General features: G+C 58.7%; 1 protein-coding gene across 2 annotated transcripts in view; it reads right to left on the bottom strand.

The window, feature by feature from the left end:
* Window positions 1-899: 899 nt before the first annotated feature.
* Window positions 900-17,410, bottom strand: part of LMX1B (LIM homeobox transcription factor 1 beta) — a 72,550-nt gene continuing 56,039 nt past the window's right edge. Inside the window, exons 3-8 of one of the 2 annotated variants that reach the window (XM_079112946.1) lie at window positions 5,249-5,481; window positions 3,732-3,913; window positions 3,479-3,556; window positions 3,267-3,333; window positions 2,294-2,458; window positions 900-2,024 (exon numbers count right to left, since the gene is read on the bottom strand). In XM_079112946.1, the coding sequence (XP_078969072.1) occupies window positions 1,867-2,024; window positions 2,294-2,458; window positions 3,267-3,333; window positions 3,479-3,556; window positions 3,732-3,913; window positions 5,249-5,481 (883 nt within the window). In that variant the 3' untranslated portion in view covers window positions 900-1,866. The remainder of the gene's footprint in view (window positions 2,025-2,293; window positions 2,459-3,266; window positions 3,334-3,478; window positions 3,557-3,731; window positions 3,914-5,248; window positions 5,482-17,410) is intronic. The other variant, XM_079112947.1, reaches the window with a different exon arrangement.

Here is a 17,410-nt window from a genome sequence, read left to right as displayed (position 1 = left end):
GGACCCCGGGGGAGCCAGGTAGAGGGGCTGGAAGGCAGGGGGTGGGGAGACCCTGCCATTCTCATTTGCTCAAAAGTTGGACCTGGTGACATCAGGGTGGTAGCCTCAGCTGGACTTCAGATTTAAAGGCAGGGTTGTGAGCACCTGGACAAGGACACAGAGGTCGCTAGGGGCCAGCAGAGGCTCATTGAGGACCATCAGCTTGCCCTCACTTCCTCCTCTGACAGGATGGAGTTGAGGAAACCAGGGGCTGGGGAGGCCAGTGTGCCTGGATTCCATCACCCCAGGAGGACTGGTTAGGGAGCCAATGCCTCAGGGGGACAGGTTCCCCCGGCCCCCATGCCTCTGGTGAGACACACAGGTCACTCCTCTGGGTGGCAGAAGTGTCTGGGTGGGAGGGAAAGTCAGTGGTCACAGAGTTGGGTCGCAGAGAAACCCCACAGGTTGTCTGAATCAAGTAAGATCAACTGTAACCAGAAACAAGCTGTGGTCCTTCAGGTGTCTAGACGATGACTGTCTCCTCCCATCCTACCTGCTCATGGAGAACAGGTGTGGCTTAGTCATTGCATTGGTGCACAGCCGGGGAATATGTGGCAGAAGGGCAGTGTGAGTTTCCAAGGTCAAGTGGCCCAAACCACTTGCTGGATCTCAGGCCACATTAACCAGAAGGGTACCTGAAGTAGGGAAGGCCATGGGCCTGCCCAGGTGGGCAGTCTCACGTCGGCGAGAAAGTTATGGCTGCCCACACCTTCAGAGGGGACACGGGAGCCCAGTTAGGGCACAGCTCTAGGAGGCAGAGCTGGAGAGCTGGGGAAGTCTGGCACGGAGGAGCAGGGACTAGGGACAGACACACACAGGCCAACCAGCAGGAGAGGCTACTGGCATGTGAGCAGGGAGAAGGCTGGGCGGGAGCCAGATACCAGCTGGCATGCCAAATAGGCAACTTGGAGTCCCTTCCGCCTGAGGCTCTGCTGTTTGGCCTGATTCTCCCTGGTTCCAGGGACTCCAACTCTGACCTTAGAGTTGGCTGGGTCTTGGGCTGCCTCACCTGGGCCAGGTTAGGAAACACCTGGGTCTACACGTTTCAAACTCAACCGGCCTCTCCTCTTCCTCCCTCTCCCTGCCCCTCATGGCCACCTTTCCCTTTCCTGACAAGGCTAGGCTGACCCACAGAGCATCCCTCCTCCTCTTTCAGCGGTTCTGAGGGTGTGCGCATGTGCACAAGAGCATGTATTTTGCATGGAGGGGGCCTGTATATATGCATGTGTCTGTCCCTTTGGGTCTGCCTGTCACACCTGCTGGGTTCCTCCCTGCTTCCACTCCATGCTCAGGCTGGGAGGAGTGGTTCTGGGCTACCCAGGCCCTCAGAAGTGGCCCCTGTGCTCACTGGAGGGAAAGATGGGCACAGTGCTGGGCACTGGTACCCACGGCTCTCAGGTGCCAGGCACTGACTGTCACAACATCATCATCCTGGGGCTGACGTGGGGGGAGGGGGCCATGGAGGTTGGCTGGACACACAGAGGACGTTTAAAAAAATAGAGAGAATTTAAGCTTCCCAAAAAAGGGGTGGGGAGGGAGAAGGCGATGGAGTCGAGTGGGGCTGGAGGCGAGTGGCTGTCGGGAGCTCTGGGTCCCTGGGGGTGACAAGGTCTCTGTGGGCAGGACACAGCTCCTGCCCAGGCTGTGCCCATCTGCCTGTCTGGCTGTGCCCAGCAGACACTTGTGCCAGGCCCGGCTGGCCGAGGGGAGGGCACCGTATGGCTGTCTGTAGAGTCCGTGCGGGCAGCAGGCGGGGCAGCGTGGCGGCTGAGGCCAGCGTTCTCACCCCGGCCCTGTGCCCAAGCGTCCCTGGGGCCCAGCCGGCTCTCAGGAAGCGAAGTAGGAACTCTGCATGGAGTAGAGCCGGTCGATGGGGTTCCCCACACGGGCTTGCAGGGAGCCCACGTCTGAGGAGCCCAGGAAGCAGTCGCTGAGGCTGGTTAGGGAGGTATCGCTGTCGATGTCATGGAAGATGGAGTCGTTCCCTGGGGACGGAAGGGGCGTCAGGACCAGGTGCAGGCTGGGGCTCCCGGGGGCCCCATCAGCCCTGCAGGCTCTATGGCCAGAGGCCAGGGAAGATAGGGTGGCCTACCGGCCAGTGTGGAACCAAAGAGGCTGGGGCCCTGGCTGTCAGAGGGAGCAGGTGGCTGCGCTGGCCTGGGCCCCTGGGCAGGTGACTGTCATGGCCCCAAGCCTACCTGGCCAGACCGGGACAGGGGTAGTGCTGGGACAGGTGGGAGGTTGGGTGGCTTACCATAGGGGTTCATGTGGTCACCTGGCATTTGGGGTGGCGTGAGGCCCTGCTGGAAAGGGTCGCTGCTGCCGTAGGGGCTCTGCTCCATGGCCACGATCTGCTGCTGCGGCGGGGCCAGTGGCGTGTAGGAGGCCATCATGCCCTCCATGCGGCTTGACAGGACCTCTGGGGACAGTGCATTCCTTCACCAGCTGGCCTGGCGGCCTCCACAGATGTTCCCATGGGTCTCTTCTGACCTCCTCAGGGCTGCCCTGGGACCCCTCTCTGGCTCAGACCACCCGCATAGCTCCTCTTCCAGAATCAGTGTTGCAAAGCCAAAGGTCTCCCTCCCCTCCTCCCTCCCCACCTGCTCTGCCGCCCCACCCCCACTCAAGGTCCTCAGGGAGGCAGAGCCCCCGCAGACGACAGCAATCCAACGCAGCCCTGCGTCTGGGAGCTCCAGAATGCCCAAGACACACAGAAGGCCTCTGGAGGAGGGACCCAGCCCAGAGTGACCTAAAGAATCAGTGGGAAGGGGCATGCCGGGCTGGGGAGGGGAGAAACCGCCAGGTGCAGGATCCCAAAGTCCAGTCTGTGGGGCGCAGCACAGGGAGACAGAAGGCCAGTGTGGGAGACAGAGGAGAGATGGCCCACTGGGGGGGACGTGGGGGCTGAGCTGAGTGGGCCTCCCCTGGGGACATCCGGAGTCAGGAGGGTCTCAGCCGGGGAGGGACTGTGGGGAAAGGCTGGGGTGCAGCAGAACACAGACAGGGTCCAGGGCAGTCAGGGGAGGTCCTGAGACCGTCTCTCAAGGTCACTGTGGGAAAGGCAGCTCCTGGAGGGACATGAAGGACAAGACACTACCCCCTGACTGGTGACAAGCAGAGGCAGCAGGGTAGGAAGGGCTGTGGAGGGGCCTGAAGGTGCAGCCATGTGGAAGACCACGGGGAGGAGCGGGGCGGGGAACGCGTGGGGGCCGTGGCGACCCGCTCACCTTGGCCCAGCCGCTGGGAGTTCTGCTGCTCCTGCTGCTGCTGGTGCCGCCGCGCCAGCTTCTTCATCTGCAGGGAAGCGGGGTTCAGGCCTGCCCCACCCCGCTCCCCACGTGCCCCCCCCGGCCCCGCACCCCAGCCTCCCTGACCCACTCACTCCCAGCCCCCCACGTCTAGACCCCAGGAGCACCAGGGGCAGGAAGTGGCCTCTCACCTTTGCTCTTTGGTTCTGAAACCAGACCTGGACCACGCGGACGCTGAGGCCCGTCTCAGCCGCCAGCGTCTCTCGGACCTGCTCCAGAGAGAGGGAGACAGGTCAGGCCTGTGGGGACAGCAGCTGGGTGGGGACAACTGGTTGGGGGGGTGAAGGGTCATCCTGCCCACAGCAGGAGCAGAGGTGGTAGTACCTGGATGGGCAGCAGGTGAGTGGCTCTGGGTCCAGCCCCTCCCACCCGGCCGCCACTCACCTTCCGGCAGGGCTTGGACGAGACCTCAAAGGAAGCCTTGAAGGCTCTCCGCTGTTGCGTGGTGAGGATGGTCCGGGGTCGCTTGGGTCTCCGTGGGTCCTTCCCGTCATCCCCGCTGCCCTTGCTCTGGCTGCCCTGCCCCTTAGCCGGCTTCATATCCCCATCCTCATCCTCGCTCTTCACTGCGGGGGACACAACCCAGCCTGTCAGGTAGGGCAGGGGGCCAGCCTACGTCGTAGCTTTGTAGCCTCAGGTGACCTGATGCCTGACAAGCCCCTGCTGTGATCCTCAGTGCCCTTGGGACCAGGGGTGCTCCTCTCCCACAGCCCTGCCTTGCCAGCTCCCAGATGTGTACGGATGTCCACACACAGGGCAGTTCTGCTGGCCTCGTAGGGCAGATGGATGCCCTTAAGACAGACGCTGGCATCTGTGGCCCAGGCTGGCCCTGGTCTGCCCCCAACCTGTCTTGCCTTGACCCTCCTCATCCTGTGGACCTCTGTGCCCTGGGGACGTCTGCCCAGCACGCTGCTTTCAAGAGAAGTCTCCAGAGCACTAGCCCAGTGCCTGCTGGGTGATGGGCAGTCAGAGTGAAATGCAAGGTGCTTCTTTCCTGAAGCTTCCAGGGACTAAGCCCTGACTGACAAAGACATGCTCCAGATGTCCTCACGCTGAGTACTCATAGCGACAGTGCATGCTGTACAGCGTCGCCATGTGTACGCCCACACTGAGGCACACGCACCGGCTGACCCGCACAGGCAGATCAGCAAGTGGCCCACAGAAGCCTGAGCATGTGCCACTCCAGATGTCCTCCCAGACACAGGCCCCAGGGCACATGCTCACAGGCAGGAACATACGGGCATGAGACAGTGAGCAGGATCACACACATGGCGTGAAAAGCACATGTCCACCCAGCCACATGCCCACACTACAAACATGTGTGGCATTTCCATGCCCTCGTGAACTAGGCCACAGAGATGCCAGCCCCACGGGACAGCCAGGCCGCCTGCTGTCCTCTCCTGAGCTGGGCTCCCTCCTCCAGGCCTGTCTTTCTCGGATCTTGAGCCCCTGCGGAGGGGCCAGTCTCCCCACTCCTAGGCCTAGCACGAACGGGTAGTGGCGCCCGCCTGGCCTCTGCTCTTCAGTGGGAGCCTGGGCAGCCACGGGCCAGGCTGTGGTGGTGCCCTACCCAGGTGACACAGGGACAGAGGGATGAGAACTCACTACCTCCCTCAAGGCCCTGACGGTGACAAGCCTCTGTACGGGCAGATCCTGTGACTGTGGGGCCAAGGACCCACGAGGGTGCCAGCTGCCTCCACCGCCTTTCACAGAGAACATGTGTGTGTCCCCAGGGCCGGTGCATGCGAGCCGTGCACCGACGCGTGCGGCTGCGAGTGTGCGGTTGCGTTTGTGTGCAAGTGTGTGCCTGGGCAGGGTCTGCGCGCCGGACATGTCTGCTCCCAGGACGCCTGTCGCGCCGGGTGCCGCGTAGCTGTCACTGGGCCGCCCCGCTGGCTCACCGGAGTCGGACTCGTCGGGGCTCACGGAGCTGAGCAGGTCCTTCTCCTTCTCGTAGTCGCCCTTGCACAGCAGCTGGCCCTCCTTGAGCACGAACTCGTCGCCCTTGCGCAGCTGCCGCTCGCACACGCAGCAGCAGAAGCAGCCCAGGTGGTACACGCACTCCAGCGCCCGCATCACGAATTCGGTGGGTGCGATCTTCTCCATGCAGCCACTGCACTTGGCCGCAAAGAGCCTGCGGTGCACAGAGCGGGCGTCGGCTGGGCTGGGCCCCAGGCCACCGCCACAGAGTTTTCTCCCTCCTGCCACCCTGACCCTCGGCCCAAGTGGGACGGCCCTCCCTGGGCACGGGGCCATCAGTGGGAGGACCCTGCAGTCCTGCCTTCTGCCTGGCAGGCTCAGGTGACTCAAGGGTGAATCCTGGCCCAGGTGCCTCTGCTCAGGGCCCTGTCCACTCAGAGGCACGGTGGCCACTAGAGGGCAGTGTGCAGGGTCAGTCAACCTTCCCCCAGGGCCGGGGTGGCTGGTGGCTGGGGGGCGGGTGCCACCCAGGCGGGGGCGGGTGCCACCCAGGCGGGGGCGGGTCCCACCCACCCAACTCCCAGACCTACACTGCCTCCTCCCTCACCCACACATCCACCACATCCACCAAATCCCTGATCCCATCCAACCTTCCAGTCTCAGCCCCTCCCCTGCCTGAGCTGCCCAGGCCCCTCCCCAGGCTCATGGCTGCTCTAACCCTTCAACCTTCCCTCACCTCTGCCCCCAACACAGGATCTGATCAAGCTGCTTCCATGGCTCCCTAGTGCCCTTAGGAGAACACCAAGCTCTCGGCCTGGTGGTCAGGGGTCCTCATGGTCCTGCCTCTTCCTTCACCACCCTCTGTGGTTTCACAGGACAGTTGCTGTTTCTCCAAAGTGCCACCACGGTGGCCTTTTGACATGCTCTTTCCCTGTGCCTTGTTTTGACTGACATCTTATTAACCTGGTTTCAGCTCAGGCAGCGCCAGGGTTGGGGGTTGGGCAGCCAGTTCTAAGTGCTTTACACAGACATGAGATGAATCCCTGCAACAGCCCCGCGTGCAAGAGCATGCACTAGCCCCATTTTAGAGATGAAGACACTGAGGCCCCGAGAGGAGCACCGGAGCCAGACGGTGGTCAATGCTGGAGGTCGCCCCCAGCCTGGACCTGACCCTGGCTCTCCACAACAGAGTGGGTCCCACTGCCATCTCTGGAGACAACCTAGTGGGTCTCTGAGCCTCTGGCCGCTGCATGCAGGAGGGCCGAGCTACAGGCCCCCCACTGCCAGCGGCTGACCGCTCCTCCCCACCCCCCGTCATGTGCCCTGCTCTGGGGGACTCGGCTTCAGCAACACTTTGATGGAAAAATTTATGAAGAATCAAATTATTGCTGCTGGGAGGGAATTAAAACCATTTTTCATTCCCCGCGTCCCCGGGCCACGTCTGCAGGCGCCACCTTGGGAGCAGTGTGCGCATCCCATCCCTCTTTATGGCCCGCCATCGCGGGCAAGGATTACAGCTGCAATTCTCCACTAATCGGCTCTGGAACAGGAATGGCCATAAATGCAAGGCTCTGGGCCTGTCCCCCTTCCCGGGGCTGCCATCAGCACCGCCCACAGCCAGCCACTGGGGTGCAGTGGACAGGGCCAGCTGAGCTCTCCTGCTGTCCCAGCACTGACCAGGACGCTCAGCGTGGAGGCACCTTCCAGCCCGCCACCCTCTGTTCTTCCCGGTGGGCTCCTACTCATCCTGCAATGCCCAACTCCAATGCCACCTCCTCTGGGAAGCCTTCTCTGATGACCAGTCTAGAGCAAGTGGCCTCCTCTGTGCTCCCCTGAGCTTTCCTCTGGTCTCAGCTCACTCTGCCCTAAATTGGGGTACCAATGGGACTTCTCTCTGATACGTTGTCAGGAGCTAATGATGCTGAGCTCTTAACCCCATAAGCATCACAGTGGAGTGGCCACACACTCTGTGGGTACCCAGAAGCAGGACCTCGCTCCACAGGATGCTCAAAGAGGCCCCTGCATGTTTGCGGAGAGGCAAGCGCAGGCCTGCAGCGGGGTGAGCACGGGCTCACTCGCTCCAGGCAGCAGGCACCTCCAGTCCACATGCTGCAGGCTTTGCAAAGGGAACCCTGCTGGGGCGCAGCTCCAGTCCTAACCTTTGGCTGGATATTCTTGTTCAGAGCGCAACCTACTTAACTGTCCACGGCAGCCACAGGCAGAAGCCTCAAGGGTTCTGGCTGACCGGCCACCTCTGCTGAGGATTTGCAGAAGTAAATGACCATGGGGGATGCTCCTGTCCTCCCTGCATCCCTCCCTGTCCCTCTGTGTCTGACCGAGGGACCCCACTGAGGTCTTCAGGCTGCCCTTGAGCAGGCAGACCCTGGCAGTGTCTCAGTGGGTATGGCAGGGCCAGGTCCCAGGCCAGGTGGGCACATCTTGGGTGGCTCCCAAAAAGGCGACCTCCTTAGGCTGGGGAGGGGGCACGGGTGGGTGACCCGCATTCACCGTCGAATCCACCGTGCTGGCTGCGTGCAGAACAGCCGCACTAATGCCTTGGCAGCAGGGGGTGGATTGCTACTTTCTCCAAACTCATCAACACAATCTATTATTAATACTCCTCCAAAGGCTCGGTGCCGCCATTACGGAGGCAGCGCCAGCCACTCGGGGCGTCATCTGTTATCTAGATTGCAAAAACCCGGGAAATAAAACAAGCTGCGCGCACTTTATAAACGGAATGTGCCATCCGTTTGGTCTCCAAAGCATCTCTCCACCCAATAAAACATCGGGGGGGACGCATGAAATACTCGCTCCCAATTATGGGGCTGCCTTTGTCTATGTGCAGTGCCGGGGTGAGAGCTGTTAACGGGTGTGCGGGCGGGGTTGGGGGCACCAACGGGTCCCCTCCTCTGTGAGCCCCCATTTCCTCCCTCTGTTTCTCCCACTCTGGAGGGACTGGTGCAACCCGCCCCCAGGAGGTGTGAAGAGGCAGGCCAGCCACAGGCAGGAGGCCCCACAGTCAGAGGGACATGGGCATCACACTGGCTCCCCCACTTGCTGACTGGTGACTGGCTCTCTCTGAGCCTCAGCTTACTTATCTGTATAATGGGCTCAACACCACTGCCTGCTTCTCAGCACAGAGAGGCACTTTCATGGTCAGTGTAAAACAGCAGGCACAGAGGGCAGACACTGGGGTCCACCCTGGGCAAATAGCTCCACTGCTGAGCTACATACCTACCCTTTTTAAAGTTTTTTTTTTTTTTTTTTTTTTTTTTTTGAGACAGGTCTTCCTAAGTTGCTGAGAGTCTTAGTCTTGCTAAGTTGCCAAGGCTGGCCTTGAACTTGTGATCCTCCTGTTCCGGCCTTCTAAATCACTGGGATTACAGGTGTGTGCCTGGCAAGTTGGGTGCATTTAAAGCCTTTTCGATCTATGCTGGTATAAAGGAGGCCTTTCACCAATATCTGCCCCTCTTTTGTCTCACTTGTATCCAGAATGCCTTTGTGGGTCACCCCTACTGGGTCTCCGATTCCTGGAGCCTTCCTGACCCTGTGAGGTTTTCCCCTCCCAGATCCCGTGGCCCCTGGGTTCAGGGTTGACCCATCCAGCTTCTGCCTGGCCTGATGGTGGAGCAGCCCTGGCCTCGGGATCTGTGAATTAGCATTCCTGACGAGCTGTCACCTCAGAGCAGTCACTGCATCAGCTCCTTAAGTCCCAAAGGTAGCTTAAGGAAGGAAGAGCCACCTCGTCACCACCTTACAGATGAGCACGCCCGGGGCAGGGGGCAGGCTACTCACTCCTTCAGGTCCCACCCTCCCTCCCTGCCCTGTGAATCCCAGGGTGCCCTGCGCTCTGGGTACTATGCCTGAATCTACGGACTTCCCTGGGAGGGGCCTGATGCACCCCAAAGGCTCGTTACTCAGAAGGTGGAGCTGAGCACTCAGGTTTTTAAAAACTAACCAACTGGACATCCCCACACGCACACACATGCGCACATCTTCTGTGTTGTTGCTGTTGCTCTCCTGGAGGATCAGCTGGGATAGTGGAGGAAGACATTCCATCTGCAGGGACCCCCTCCCTTGAACAGTCCCAGGCTGTGAGAGCATCTCCAACTCCTCTTCATTTTTATTGGTTTATTTGTTTAATGCTCAATTTATTAAACTCATAAAGCTAATAAACAAAACTCTGAAAACTGTTTTTTTCAGGCGCATTTGAACATGGATTACGAATCTGATTAATTTCTCCTAGACCACGGACGACTGCAGAGACGCAGGAGGAGGGTGGCTTCCTAAAGCCTGAGGGCGCTTCTGATGGAGCGTCTTCACCGGTCCGAGCGTCCAGGCAGCGAGCACCGGGCTGGGGTCCTGGCTCTGTCACTCCCTAGGCTGGAACCGTGCACAAGCCCCTTCTCTTGAGCCTCAGTGTTCCCATCTGGGAGTGAGTAGGCCTGACAGGCTGAGGCAGGGGACGGGCGCGTGACTGCTGTCAGCATGTATCCTCCCTTCAGGGTTCCTGCGCCCACCCACTGTTCTTGCTAAGTCGATGCTCCCTATCTCCTCCTCAGGGGATTGCCATTTGCTTACCCCACCACTGCACTTTACAGTTGATGCAGCCCTTCACCAAATTTTCAGAATAACCTCACTCCACGTTCATCCTCCACTCTCAGTGGGCCTCCCCGGCCCCCTACTTGCCAGCCTCAGTGGTGATCCCCTGCCTCCTCTGCCCTTCTAACCACCATACTGCTCCAATCACTGGGTGCTGACTCTTCTTATCCATAAAAATAGGTTTGGTCTCGCCACCTTGCTACAGTTAGAAAGCGTCCCCCAGAAGCCCCGTGCTAGAAGCTTGGTCCTCAGCCCGAGGTGCTCAGGAGGCAGTGGCACCTGTGGGAGGCAGGTTAGGGGAAGGAAGTTATTGGGGGTGTGCCCTTGAAGAACATGGGGACCCCAGCCCCTCCTTCCTCTGTGTTTCCTGGCTGTCATTAGGTGAAGGGATCTTCCCGCCACCCACTCTCGTGGTGATCTGCAACTTTGTCACAGGCCCAAAGCAACAGGGCTGCGCATCCGTGATATGAAACTTCTGACTCCCTGAGCCAAAAGGATACATCTTTCCTTCTTGCAGGTTGATTATCCGGGCATTTTGTCACAGCCACAGAAAACTGACTAACACATTCCTCAAGTCAAATCAGACTTCTTACCCCTTTGCTTCAGGACGTCCACGAGCACCCAATAATGCCAAGGTAAGCCCTGAGACCCAAGGGTGGCACTCAAGGCCCCACCCACCCCTGCCACCTGGGCTCTAGCAACCAGGATTTCCATTACTCCCAGAAGGGAGCAAGGCCCTCTGGCTCCCTTAGCACTTAAAATGTCATGTGCGCGCGAGGCCTGCCTCTCCTTTGCTTCTTGGCCAACTCCTTCATCCTCCAAGGCCCATTTTCAAATGGGCTTCTGTGAAGCCTCTCCTGATGCTTATGGTTCCAGCCACTCTCCAGCTGGGTGTAAAACCCCTGCTAACCTAGAACTTAGACACTGGGTATAATCCATGCCCCCCACCCCCAGCCAGGCTCTGGCATTGAGGTTAGGGAGTGTTTGTTGAATGAATGAACAACCTCGTAAGATAAGAAAAGGGCAGCCTGATAGGACAAGAAAATATTTAACACTCTGCTTCTAAGGACTTAAAAACACCACCAGGTAAGGAGATAAGTGAACTCGCCCTCCTTAGCCCTCACTCCCTTCACAACTACACATCTTGGAGTCCATTTTCTTAATCTTTTATCACTGAAATTCCATATGTGGCTCCTGGTGGGCTAGTAACCCCTCTCCCCACCCCGCACCCTCATTGCCAGTGCCAGGGGAAGACCCACGGTGCATGTGCATAACAAGTGACTTCCCGACCAGTGATTGGACTGAGCCTGGGCTTCGGACTCAAGTGGGCCAATCAGGACCTGTGTCCTGTGTCTCTTCCTCCCCTGCTCACTTAAGAGCTGTTGGTCCCCCCATTCAGGTGTGCAGCTTTCCACATCTCCAGCACCTGCTGGGTCACAGCCTGTCTTTGAGCCTCAGTTTTGTGTTCTGTAAAATGGGAGTGTTGACCTGCTCTCTCTGGGTGACTGAGATGATTTTTATCCTATGTGAGGAGGCTTGGCTCAGTGCCTGCCACAGAAGGGGTCTGGGCGGATATGTCTGTCTCTATTCTGACCGCAGTACTGTGATGTCTGGTGCAGGCTCTGGAATCTTCTCTCTCTCACCACCAATTTCACTCGGAAGCCCCCCGATTTCAGGGCTGTATTCTGCGTATCTCTGTGTAGATAGAGGCGTCTGTCAGGCCCTCGACCCGGGTCACACGGGGTACTGGGTGGGTTCTGGACCTGGTTTCCTTCAGGGCCTCTCCCAGTCCTAGTGCCACAGCCCCTGGGGCACTGTTGCTGGAATCATGCTCCTGCTTCCACGGGGCCCTAAGGCTGGGCCACCGGAGTGGCAGCCCCTCCGTGTGCACTGGTGACATCTAGAGTGGCCCAGCAAGAGCCCTCAGAGGCCGACTCTGAGCAGGGCTCCTGCAAGATGCCTGGGCACCACCAGGCACCTGTCATCCTCGGGGAGCCCGCGGTGCTGTGCAGTGTGCACAGCAGGCTGGGAGGCACGGAGAGGCACAAGAGCCCATGGGAGGGCTTCCTGGAGAAGGGGACGGGACAGAGTTAAGACCCTGGCTCTGGAGGGGAAGGGAGTGAATCTGATTCTCAGCTCTCCCACCCACTAGCCTGACCTTGGGGACGAACTGCCAGTGCCCTTGTCTTCCCTTTTGAAAAACAGAAGCTCCCAGCGCCCAACTTCCAAGGAATCACCGGTGAAATTACAGGGTGGTGGCAGAATCCAGGGTGGACCTGCCTGACGCGCGTGGGGCAACAAGAGTTCACGCTAGTGTTAAGGTTACCCTGCGGTGAAGCTGTGCAGCCTGCCACGATGCCACTAAGGACGAAGGGCAGCTCACGGGAGCCCAGGGGGCAGGACCCTGGACGCTCTGAGGCGGCTACTTGAGTCGGTCTGCCTGTCACTAGGCAGAGGGGCGACCGGCCTCCTCCCTGCCAGACTCGCTGACATCTCCCCCACGTGCCTGCCGCGTCCTTATCATTCCGGGCGTAGCTGTTTTTTATTTTGAGACAAAAAGGGGCCTGTTGACGGGGATCCAACTCAAACCAGCTGCAAACATCTGCTTTGATGCGGCAGCCGGGCGGCGGCGGCGGGAGCCGCAGGCGGGGGCCCCGGTGCGCGCGTCAATCAGCGGCTGGAATGCGCGGCGTGGCCGCTGCTCGGGGCTCGCTCGGTGGCTGCCGGCCTCGCAGGGCCTCGCAGGCCTCCGCGCCTCTCCTCGCCGCGCCGGGGCCGGGCCTGCAGCGACGCTGCCCAGGCGGGCGCTTCCTGCGGGCGGGAGGCAGCAGACACTGCGATGCCAGCAGCCCTTTGATCCGCGCCCGGGCGCAGTGGGAGCCCCCAGACCCGGCTGGAGGTCACGCGCCGGGGCCAGGGAGGGACGATCCCGCCGCCGGCTCCAGGTGCCATCCAGGGGCTGACCTGACCAGATGGGCACACATTCAGGGAAACCCCCAATACTTATTTAGCACCTATTCTTACTGCCAGGAACTGTGTGGGGGCCAGGCAGAGAGCCCGGCGCAAAACAGACAGTCCACCCACCTCCTGCTTCCCTCCTCCTAGGCGAGGAGACTTGTACCAGGCGGAGCGGCAGCTGTGCTCATCCATTTGAAGGAACAGAACCATAGTATTCAGAGAGAAACAGTGGCCACCATGCCATGAACAAATAAGGCAGGAAAGATGGGAGGGGATCATGATGTTAGAGAGGACAACCAGAAGCAGCCCTCGGACAGGACACCTGGGCAGAGACAAGGGAGGGTCTCTGTGAAATCTGGGGGAGGGGGACCAGACACAGCAAGTGCAAAGGCCCTAAGATGAGTGCCCCTGGGGAAATGCAAGGCGCCCCTGTGGTAGGAGCAGCTGAGCAAGCCCGGAGGACCAGGAGGGAGCAGGGGGTGAGGCCCAGCGTGGGTGGGCAGCAGGGAGAGGCTGCCTCAGATCAGGCCTCAGCAGGGGCAGTGCAAGAAGTGGCCCCCCAGTGCATCTGGAAGGTAGGCAGGGGCCCAAGAGGATGCCGGAGAAGGATGCAGGTGTGGAAGAGTCCAAACCTGGGCTGCTTTCTAGAAGGTCAGCCTTATGGACGTGTGCATGGACAGCTGCCGATGACAGTCTGCAGCTTCAGGAGGGGCGGGCTGGGGAGACTGTGTGCAGGCTTCCGGGACACAGACACCCACACGGACACATGCACACTCCTGCAGACTGGGTCACTGTGTCCATGAGGCTTGGACACGGGCTCCCATCTTCAGGGAGTCCCATCCCTGGGGAGTTGGGTGGGGTAAGGCCCAGACTCTTCTCCAGGAGTCGCCTCCATCTGGAGATGTGGGACTTCTCTGGGACCAGATATCCTCTGGTGACAGGCAGGACCCCTCCTGCCATCAAGGAGACACAAGGGCCCAGGGCAGGGGCCGGGGGGCATCATGTCCCTCTGACCATCCTCTGGCGCTCCCCTCCAGTTGAGCTCAGGACGCTGGTCCAGGTCAGAAGAGCTGCAGAAGAGCCTGGTGAACAAAGCCACAGAGGACAAACAGGTGCCAAGCTGGGGTCTTTAGCTACGTTCTTTCATCAACCTTTGGGTCGATTATCTTTACTAGCAAGTTCAGTTCACTTGATGGTTTGCTTATTCACTCAGCCATCTAGCTTTTATTGAGCACCTACTCTGAGCCAGGCTCTGGTCCTAGGGGAGGTGCTTTCTCCTCCCACTTGCCCATCAAACCCCTCTGAGCTGATCCAAATTCCGTCCCCCATTCTCACTGAGGTCCCCAGCTCCTGGTTGCCAAATCTAGCGGTTATTTTTTGTCACTATTATTCACTAAGATTGAGTGTTCCCTACGTGCTGGCTTGTGCTTTCTCTGCACATGGACCTTTCGCCCCTCAGGCCCTGAGAAGCAGGCAGGCCACTCTCTTTGCTAGAGAGGGAAGTGGGGCTGGGAGGATGCAACGCGACTGCTGAGCACGGCTGAGGGGGTTCAAGGTTGACGCTGGGCTCCAGAGCCCACGCCTGTTCTCCCAGCCTCGCTGCTTGGCTTCCTGGGCCTTCCCAATGCTGAATCCCTTTCCAGCCTCAGCCTCCTCAGCCTGCCCACCTCCTGGATTGGCTGCACTGCTCTGGCAGCTCAGAGCTTCTGGGTCCACGCCCTGGGCCAGGGTGCGGAGGACACGGGGAGGAGTCTGTGGCCCCGCAGCCTAGGGCTGACAACACAGATGGAAGAGGAGAAACCCCACACCACGCCATGCCGAGGCCATGGGATTTCTCTCTGGGGTTCTGCCTGACCAGAAAGGCCCATGTCCAGAGCTATGTGCCGGGGAAGGGAGGGGCTGGAGGAGGTGCAAACTCAGCCAGGTGGGGGCAGTGCTGGGCCACAGGGAAGACTTGCGGGTGACTTCAAAGAGTTCGGAGGATCCAGGGGGGACGTGGTGGGCTGCGGCAGGAATGGGGCTGTGCCCAGTCCAGAGTCGCCTTTGAGTAGAAATAGAGAGGCCATTCTGGGATGGAGAAGTTGAAAAAGAACAAGAGCAAGAAGAATGTGGAGGTCATTTCTAAGGTTTGGGAGACCTTAGGTCAGGGTGGAGCAAGGTGAGAAGGAAGGGTCAGGCGCTGAGTGTTGGGCTGGAGGGGAGAGGTCAGACCTTTTTAGTTCCCAACTCATCATCCATCCATCCATCCCTCACACACTCACACCCACCCAGCCGCGGGCCACCCACTTACCATCCATCCATATATCTATCTATCCCTTTATCCACCTACACAGCGTCCTCCATCCGCTGTCTACCCACCCATCTCTCCATCCATCCACCCACCCACTTACCCTTCCATCCCTTTATCCATCCATCCATCCATCCATCCATCCATCCATCCATCCATCCATTCCTTTATCTCCATCCAACCCTTCATCTGCCCATCCATCATCCATCTACCCATCTGCTCACTCACCCATTCATCCATCCTTTCACTTACCAACCTATCTAACCACCCATCCATCCATTCCTCCATCCATCTATCCATTCCTCCATCCATCCATTCCTCCACCCACCCACCCACCCATCTAACCGTCCATCCATCCATCTATCCATTCCTTCATTCAACCACCTATCCTTCCTTCCTTCCTTCCCTCCTTCCATTCACGTACCTACCCACGCATCCGTCCACCCATCCAGCAAGTTCTTAGGCACTCTCTCTCAGCCAAAACCTCTCTGTGACAAGGCCCCTCCTCTAGAGAGAACAGATTCTATCTGCCTTTTAAAGCTTTCACTGTCTTACAAGATTTGCTGATCTCGTTGGCATCTCCCAATCACCCGTGGTGACTAAGCTGCCAGGTGATGGGGAATCAGTGGGGTACAAGACGCTATCACAACCACAGGAACATGTGCTGAAATGGGGAAGGAAATCTTCCAGGGAAGAGGTCCCAGCAGGAGCAATGCAGGGTCCCGCTGGAGCTTGCAGGAGTTGCCCAAGCTGACATCTTGGCCCCTCTGTCCTGGCTTCCCTGTACACAGACTAGTGTTTTAATTAGGGTTCCAACTTCATCCATACACTTCCTTTGAACAGGTGTTTTCTGGAACAAACTCCATTAGAGCAATTTAATTTTTCGATCAATTTTCTTTCTAGTGTAGTTAAATAATTTCCAACTTTTTCCATTTTCATTTTTATTTTACTAAAATTATTTTCATTGAGATAAATGATTTTTCATGAAAATTTTTTTCCATTACCTTTGCTCTACCATCAGGCTTGTGCCCACAGTGGTCCTGCTGACTGACTCTGGTTAACATGCAGCCAGTGACACATTTCACCATGACTAGTCTCACTGCCGTCTGCTGCATTTTACACTGATGTATATGTGTATTTAATTGTGGGTGGACACGACGCTTCATTTTATTTTTATGTGGTGCTGAGGATCGAACCCAGGGCCTCATGCGTGCCAGGTGGGCTCTCTCCCACTGAGCAACAACTCCAGCCCCCGTCCTGATCTTTTATTTTTATTTTTATTTTAGTAAGTTAAATCTGCCCCGGACTGAAGCATTCCACTATTGCCATCAAAATCACCAAAATTCTCTATCACAAATTTTACCAGGCAGTTGAGGAGAACATGCTCAGTGTCAAAACAATAGGGTCAAGACAGCCTTGGGGCTGTCACATGGTTGAGTACAAATGTCCAGCTTCCTTTGGGACCTCAGAGCATAAGTGTGCTCCTTTTTGCCCTTCAGAGACTCGCAGCAGAGACGCGTCCCTCTCTTGGTTAGGCTCCCTGTGGGAAGCGTCTCACCCTCTAGTCACCCTTGGGAGTGCACCTTCGTCCACGTGGCCCTTAAGGCACAGGGCCCAGTACCTCGCTCCTCTAGAGGAAAGCCAGCCATCTCCTCCCTTATTCCCCACCCTATTCTCCTCTTAATGCAGACAAGCCTCCTCGCCCCATCATGTGCCCAGGTGGCACACGCCAGTGCTCCTGCTTGTTTCAACCCAGGTTCTGAAACTGGCATGATTCTACCAATGTCACACTCAGGAGCCAGCCCAGCCCAGGGATCGGGACCTCACTGAGGTCTCCTGACCGCCTTGGGAGGGAGAGTCTCCTCCTCATGCAGGTCACCCGCTGGAGAGGCTAAGCCAGGCCCAACCCTGGACCAGCTTGGCAGGTGACCTCGTGCCCTCTGGGGTTGGGGAGGTGCCTGGGACTTAGGAGCAAGGCTCCCAGGTCTGGAAGCCTGACACTGCGGCTGGTCTGTGGCCTTTTGCTGGGACACAGAGTGGGTGCACAGGACATGTGCCCCAATGGAGCCACCCAGAGGCCTGAGATGGACCTGAGAAGTGGGTGCAGGCCAGGACCTGGGCTTTGCCCTGAGCCGAGAGCAGCAGGGCGGAGTGGGAACCGGAGAAGAGATGCTGAGGAGGCAGGTGGGGGGTGTGGCGTCCTCCCCCTCTTCCCACCTACAGCAGGACCCTCGGCCAGGGAGGGAGAAGAGGTTGTGGGGAGCGCATCCCCGTGGTTCCCCAGGCCTGGCGCCCC

Source organism: Sciurus vulgaris (genome assembly GCF_902686455.1).
Source record: "Sciurus vulgaris genome assembly, chromosome: 15".
Classification (NCBI taxonomy): domain Eukaryota; kingdom Metazoa; phylum Chordata; class Mammalia; order Rodentia; family Sciuridae; genus Sciurus; species Sciurus vulgaris.
Note: the sequence above shows the minus strand (reverse complement) of the source record. Positions and strands in the feature narration are given on the sequence as shown.